Here is an 8183-nt window from a genome sequence, read left to right on the forward strand (position 1 = left end):
CTTTTGTGTGCACATTTTAACTGAGGTTATTTGTGTTTTTAGCCCCCCCAAAAAGCAAAATGGACACATGGCCGCAGATTGACATAGTGCTTTATTGAAGCTGTCTGTAAGAAGGAAAATAATGTGCAGCCCTATCTGATAGGGTTTATGTGTGTGTGTGTAAATTACAAACAACGTTTGGAATTTAAACAACAAAAAAAAAACCTGCAGCTTCATGTTGATGATATTTAGTGAGGTTTTTTCTGCACTTCCTGTTGACCGGCGTTCTGACAGCATGAGCGACACAAAGTCAGTTTGACGCACTTGGTGTCAATGCCCACTCAGGAAACCCCGCCCACTCTGCTAGCAGCTGCCCATAAACATGGCGCTTCATTTGATGGACAAGAAACGGGTTCTGTTACACGTACATACATTCCGATTACTTATATAATCATCTTGTGTGCGCTCATGTTAATCGCTGTGGCAACAAACGTGTAAAGAAGCGTCCAATACCATGAATCTTTCCAAACACTTGAGCCGTTTACTTAATCTGCACCTAAAGGTGTTCTGGCCCAGGCTCGACTGAACGAGCGGCTGAGGGCTTTGAAGAGTTGGACTTATGTGGTAGATTTAGAGTCCAAACAGCAGCAGCTTAAGTGTGAACGCTGTCACGACTATATCACACATCAGTTTAATGCTGTAATAACTCTGTAACATACTGACATGTGCAGTTCATACCACATGGTTATCAGTGACAGCCCACACTGATGATGATGAGGCTGAGGATCGCTAAGCTCCGCCTCCTCCGCTATGATGATGTAGAATCGGCCACTGGGAAAACTTTTTGTGTGAGGCAGCTGAAAAGTCGCTGACATCGAAAGGCGCCGTTCTCTAAAACAAAAACTACTTTACTGATGACAGCATGGCTACGCATGTATGTGTGTGTGTGTGTGTGTGCGTGCAGCCAGGCTAGGTCACTTCAAAGATGCGAGCTGTATGTGGAGCAGCGATGTGCTTTCAAATCCTCATTTTCTTAAATGTAATAAAGCTGTATAAAAATAAAAAAATTCCTCCTTTAAAGCAGAGCTGAATCAGATTCTTGTGAATGAAAATATGAAAAGCGGTGGATGTGAAAGTGCGGCAGCCAAAGCTACAAAGCGGTATTTTCATGAACTCAGGTTTTTAATGATTTTGGCGTTAAGCGTGCACATACAGCAGGAAGTCGTCGGCTGCTCGCAGACCTGGGTCAGATCAAAGCTGAAATCCTTCCAAACACTTGGGAGTGTTCGCTTGAGCCTGTCGAGAGTGCCAGCTGGGGGGGATTTGTACTCATTTTGAACAGTTCAGCTGCTTCGGCTGTGCCAGACAGGCTCAATCGATCACAGAAAAGTATTTTTCATGAGAGTTCTAAGTGCCACTTTGACTCAGGACTGACGGTGCGGACAGAGGAGGACTACAGTGTGCCGGCCAGCGCCGTCATTTTATACTTTCTGCCATAAAAAGTGCCTTTTCTGGCTGAGCGTGGTTTAATGGATGCGTACGAGTAAAACAGGAGGAATTCAGAGCAGCAGGGAAGAAGAATAAGAAAAATAAAGCAGGTAAAGTGGTGTAAAATATCCAGAAATAAACAAGGAGGCGTTTATTTATATATCTTTTTCCCCAACAGATTCTGTGCTGAATGAAACACAACTACACCCCCTTACGTCTAAATAAACAAATAAATAGAAAATAATTCAAGTTATCAATAATAATAAGAAAACATTCAAATAAATATTGAAATACAATATTTTATAAGAGCACATTAGCTTGTACTCTTAACTCACTGTCGTCCAGATACTGAAAGTGAAGTTTCCCCATCACTAACTAAAAACACAAAGTGATGAATTTTTGTTGTTGAGATTAATAAACCACATAAGGCTTACACGGCTTTAAAAAACTTAGGAGATGAGAAACTGTAACAATCAGACTGGAAGATGTGATGATTGAAAACTACAAATGGTGCAGAGCGGAGAAGTGACAGCTTACGTTAAAGGTGGCGACAATGCTGGGAGGATGCACACTGTGACTCAATGCTACAGCTGACTTAACGGCCTGTAGACTACATTTTCAACATTAACAAAGCAGCCAACAACTGTTTTCTCTGAAAGGATGTTGTGCCATTATGGCATCCTGCAGAGAACGAACCACCCCTCCCTCTGCATGTGCTGTAATCTGAGTTTTTCTGTTCCTAATTTACATAGCAAGACCCAGTCTTGATTTGTTCAGTCCCTATTTTAAGCTCTGCTCACTAAAGAGGGTCTTGATCCAAGTATGTTTGTTGATTAAGTGGTGATGGTGCCATCCTGGTCTAAATGTGACCAACGGGCACTAATTGGCTGAGAGTCGTTGGACAACTGTCGGAGGATAAAATTATTTCACATGTTGACAAACTGAGACATCATCACCAACTGCAATCCGATGTAAGGGCCCTGTCCCACTGGCGTTTAGGAGGATTTGCGGATGGAATGCGCACAAAAGTGACTCACATCCGCCAAACAACCGCAATAACCGTGTAACATTCCTGTATGAGTCGGCCGCCATCCGAACACGTCCGTGATCATCCGCAGAGGCACGCATGTCCGCAGCCAGGATTTTTGAGCGGCTGCAAAAACCTGCTGCGGATGAGATCCACATCACTGCCTGAACACATACTGAAGACATACGCAGGACATACACAACCACCGCGCCGCACATCCCCTGTCATCCGCTGATATCCACAACCGACGGGTTGGCGCGGCTTGGCGGTGGACAGGGACAGCGTGCAAAACAGATATGACGCGTGCCCAGCACGGCCACATCACGGTCGCAAATGGTATGTCGCGCATGCAGACAGAGTGGGCACGGATGGAGCGAGTGCATCACAGCCGCTGTGCCCCTCATGAGGGCGCCTCCGCGGTCGCCTTCGCTTCTGTTTCCTGTTATATCCGCTTTTCTTCCTCATGTATTCGCTGATCCACCCCGGGACATTTGTCATTTCCGCCCACCTTTGTTGCGGATGCTCAGCTTTTGTCTCCTCACTTCATGCGCAAATCCTCCTAAACGCCAGTGGGACAGGGCCCTAAAGTAAAAACAACTCTAATGCTTACGGCCTCTGTTGAGAATTTAGTCGTACAAGAAATGCACACCAATTTCCACAGCGACCTCTGCTGGTCACAAAAGACACGTGCAGCCAGTCTGCTATATCTGGCTCCTGTGGAGGCATGCCTCAGCAGTAGTGGGCACAGATAACCAAAAAATTAACTTCGATAACAGATAATCAATAATGCTAAAACGATAAACCACCTAAAAATGTATTGGAAGTTACAGATAACTGATAAATTCCAGTATTGTCTCCGGTACACTTGCAACTACTAACAAGCTGATTTTGAGTTTTAACACCACGATCGCTTCTGGAAGCATCATAGGCGATGACAGACCCCAACAATGAGTCAGCACTTGTGTCTTTGAGCGTCCTGCCCCCTCCTGGAAGCTCCTGTTTACTACATGACTTCCAGCACAGAAGAAAGGTGAGAGAAGCCACAAAGCTCAACTCTCTACTCAGTCACAACGCTGCCGTCAGTAATGCCGTAAAGCAATGCTGAGTTATGGTTTGGTGTATAAATAAAACGAATACCGATAGAATAACGCCATTAATGTCAATTCTGTCATTTGTACAAAGTTAAAATATAACATATATCTTTTAATGTTGAATAATGCACTAATTCTGAAGTTTTGTAACAAACACAGACAGATGGCATTCTGGGTAAAATGTGCCTCCGCTAACACTGATTGGTTGACTCATTCATCTTATGTAAACCAACACATTAATGTGAGGTGTGTCGTGTGTTGATGTTTACAGATAAATGTGCTTTTGTAAAATATGCCATTTTTATTTGTGTAAAAAAAAAAAAAAAAAAAAAAGCCAAGTTGTAATTAGATAACCGTCTGATATAACCGGTGTCAAAATAAATAGAACACTGCCATGATCTGCTGGTGCCAGTGCGAGTTTTGGCCCTTTTTCAGCTGATTTTTCATTTGTGTGAGAATTTTTTGGATCGCACCGGGTTTCAGGTTAATCACGCGTCCTGCATCGTTTAGTATACATGGAGTAACGAGCTGCATTTAACATCTCACGACCACCTCCTGATCGCCAATCGTATGGTCAGATGAAAATCAAACCTGTTTGATATTCTAGTCGGCTGTTGTGAGGGTATCCCGCTGCTGAAGTGCTACAAGCGTCCAACCTCCCGCACTGTGCATGTGCAAACACTGCACACCTGTCTTGTAATGTTTTTTGTTTGTTTTTGTTTTGTTTTTTTAACTTTGATGTTTTGTAAATTAAGTTTGAAAAAAAGCTTCTGTTTACGTTTTACTTCTGGAAACACGAGTCCAACGTGTAGTTTTTGAACGTACAATGTATGAGAACATAAATCGTGTGCTCTGAACTTTTACACCATGCGGTTCTGTGATTGAAAATATCAGCCCAGCTTCAGTTTGAATACTGCCATGGACACTACTGGCCAGTAGATGGCAGTAGAGACCTTGAAAACTTGTCAAAACAAAATTCCAGATAAACTGTATTGCTACGTTTAAGATGTGTGGAATTTAATAAACGCAAACACAGTAACAACATCTATAAACCCAGAGAATATATTCATGAGAGTTTTAGGCACTAGAGTTTAATGCTGTTGTCCGTGGAGCCTGATCAGAGTGTCTCAAATGCATTTCTCATGTCGTGAACGTACTGAGATTACCCTATCCTGCCCATAATGCACCTGGACACAGCATGTCCACACTAAAACCTTAAAAATTAGCGCATTACTTTAAAACTAAAACATATACCTGATATATATATATATATATATATATATATATATATATGATATTTTCACTTTATAAAACTTCAGATGTGACGTTAATTTAAATAACTTGTCTGAAATTAGTTTTCTTAAAATTTGAACCATAAGTTAAAAATGTATGCCTCTGGATGACTTGGGTGATATGCGCGCATATCAGTATGGGGTTAAAAGAAATTAGTTTTTTTTTGTGTGTGACCAGTTCTCCTTTGCCTGCAGAGGATAGAGCGGTTTCTTTTAGAAACCGCTCTCTTCTGTTTGCAGAGGGTAGAAATACACATCTGCTACAAAATATTTAAAGGTGCTCAACTGATTTAAAATTTTGTAGCTGTTCAGCTTTGTTTACGTTAACGGTCTAAAAATTATCGGACAAAAATTTATCGTAAGATAATTAGTCCAATAATGGTTTTCAAAGTTATCTGAAAAGATAATCCGATAATGAAAACATTATCTTCAATAATTATCGGATTACTGGAACTGTGCCTCAGCCCCTCATTCACAGCAAGTCCCACCCGGTGGAACTATTGTCCCGCCCCACCGACTGCCCACATAGCACTGTGCATCCAAGATGGCAGATCGTAGTGACTTTCCAGAAACACCTCTGAAAAAAAACAGATGTTAAAAAGTCCTCTGATAAAGAATGTGGTTGGACTTGAATTGCCAAAGGTCTGGCATTTCTCAGATGGAGAACTGTTTGAGCTGCTAAAAGGCTTCAACTTGACAGGGATTTGGGTAAGCCTGTGTTTGAACTGCTGGTGCTTTAGTGCGACACCTAGTGGTATTAAATCATTTAGAGGACATTTAATCAAAAACAAAAAGGTCACAGGAGCTCTCAGAACTACTGGGCCAAACGCTGCCAAAGCTTCAGGCCTCTTTCCACTTTCTCTACTCTGTCTTCATACTTACAGGACCACCTTCCTACACCCTTGGCGTCCTCGCCACCACACATTCAGACTTGCGTTCTGCACTTGTTTTCTTTACGCTCACCTGTCACCTCCTCTTTCCTTCTAAACTCTACTGTGCCGTCCTGCATCTTAGGAAGTAAATGCCTGTGACATTATTCCAGGTGCACCTCCCCTCGTGACAAGCCGTCGCCTGCCTTTAACACGTGCTGCGACTTCACCGTGGTCACATATTGGTCACAGAAGACAAAAACATCAAAATAATAAACAATGGATCAGGAAGGCTTTTTTCATTTCTTTTTTTTTTTTTTTTTTTGCTTTCCATCCTACATTCATCAGCCATTTTTTAAATATTTTGTTTCTTGAGGTGCCTTTTTCCACTCAGCCCTACAAAATAACAATAGAATTTTCTTTTCTCCAAAACAATATATGAATAGAAAAAGTTAAATATAAAACCAGCGTGTGGAACAATAAATAGAACATATATATATTATAGCCGTCACTGTGATAACTTAATGCATATGCCTTCAGAGGCCATGTTTTCTTTTTAAAAACCTTTAACGCTCCCTCTCTGGATCACCACATCACACTTGATCACATAATTCATATTTTGGGACCCTTTACCTTTCCTTCCATCTTTGCCACAGCGCTGCTTGCTGTCCTGGAGTTCTCTTTTGCTGTCTGGAATGTACCATATCTGCTCTTCCCTGGAAGAGCAGATACGGCTTCTCTCGCAGTCTACAGCAGAATTACACATGCGTACACGCAGCATCACAGATCCCACCTCTGGTCCTGCCGTTTCCTGGTTCTGAATGGGAAACCAACTTTTGTGATTGTGAACCACTTTCATTTTACGGTGGAGAGTCTCCAAAATGTTTCCAAATTGCACTGAGCGAACACCAGAACCAGTTCGCCATTGGTGAGTGGGGAGAGAAAGCCCATAGCGAGGTACGGCTGTGTGGTCGCCACACCATGATGAGGCTCTGTAACAGTAAAGAGTTCCAATGTGGACACAAAGTACCGTTTCCTCTTTTTGGGAGAGTTGAGATTTAAAATCAAGAAAGACTGTGAAAGACGGGGAGAAAAAAAAACATTCACGACAAACGTTCTGTCTCATATTCACATCTGCGTTGATGATATGAAGTAACATTGCATTATGGGCAATGTAGTAAAGCTTGTGGTTTATGAGTGTCAGCCTCCTGTCCTGCTGTGCTTTGAGGCTCAAACACCAAACTGACAAAAGTACCTCGTATCTAAGGGGGGGTCATGTGACTACAGAGTCGGTACATTATCGCTGTACATTTGGAGTACAGACTATCAACTAACGATTAATGGTTTGGCCTCGGCTGTTATGACCTGCAGCATTAAGCTCGTAGCGTAGCACCAGCTTTTAGTAGTAGCAGTAGTAGTAGTACCTGTTAAGTACATGTGGTGGTGGAGTTGAAGTAGCAGCAACAATAATGAATTGCACGGAGCAAAACCTGAGTCAAATCCTGCCGCAGTCTGACGGGCGATTCCAGGCAGCATCAGTCGATCTCAGAATGATTTTCATGAGGATTCCAAACTCACACCCGAGTGTCTTTGCAAATCTTGAGTGTCTGTGTGTTTGCAAAAGCCTGAGATACAACCGGACACGACAGTTTGGGTTTTAATGACCTAAAATGTGACAAAATCAGTCGTGCAGATTTTAAAATGTGGTCCACACATCTCCCTCTCTCTCTATCTCTGTGTGTGTGTAAGATTTGGGTTTGACCAAACAATTGCATCAAAGCACAGCAGAGCATTGCTGACACTTTCGTCATTAAAGGGACAGCACACGGTAACCGACCAGACTTTGGATCAAGGGGTTCCAGCAGAGGATGTCGGAGTAATTTTCTTCAAATGTACACGTGGGAAAGCATTTTATACAAAAATGGGATTCACAAAAACTTAAAAATAAAAAATAATAATAATAATAAAAAAAGAAAAGACGAGTGAGGGGGAGGAGACAGAAATGGGAGGCAAAGAAGTTGTCAAGGGTGGAAAAAAAAATCCTTTAGGTTGGACTTGTCCATCCAAAGCGGTGTGTCTTTTTGTCCCACAGTGACCTAAGATACCAGCTCTCAAGATGTCACGTCGGAGGCCGACTCACTCCCGCCCACTGGCAGAGTAGGAGAATTGTGGGAAATGTGGTCTTCTCTCATTGTCTAGACAGTCCATGCCATCCTCATCAACTGGGGGGGACAGAACATAAATGTCACTGCTTTTCCTGCTAATTTATTACACTGTAATTACAGGGGTTATATGCAGACAGTCTACACACCCTCTGAGTTTTACACATTTTAATTTGTTTATGCTTTTAAAAAATATCTATATATCCTGGTTTCCACATATTAAAATTTCACAAAATTTCCTTTTTAAACACAAAACCAACAACAAATCTCTACAA

At 42.1% G+C, this 8183-nt stretch overlaps 1 protein-coding gene across 1 annotated transcript in view; it reads right to left on the reverse strand.

The window, feature by feature from the left end:
• Positions 1-6485: 6485 nt before the first annotated feature.
• The window catches only part of akt3a (v-akt murine thymoma viral oncogene homolog 3a), a 120642-nt gene continuing 118944 nt past the window's right edge, over positions 6486-8183 (reverse strand). Inside the window, exon 14 of the mRNA XM_034184589.1 lies at positions 6486-7968. Within this exon, the coding sequence (XP_034040480.1) occupies positions 7883-7968 (86 nt within the window). The 3' untranslated portion in view covers positions 6486-7882. The remainder of the gene's footprint in view (positions 7969-8183) is intronic.

The sequence above is a fragment of the Thalassophryne amazonica genome, chromosome 13 (genome assembly GCF_902500255.1).
Source record: "Thalassophryne amazonica chromosome 13, fThaAma1.1, whole genome shotgun sequence".
Lineage (NCBI taxonomy): Eukaryota > Metazoa > Chordata > Actinopteri > Batrachoidiformes > Batrachoididae > Thalassophryne > Thalassophryne amazonica.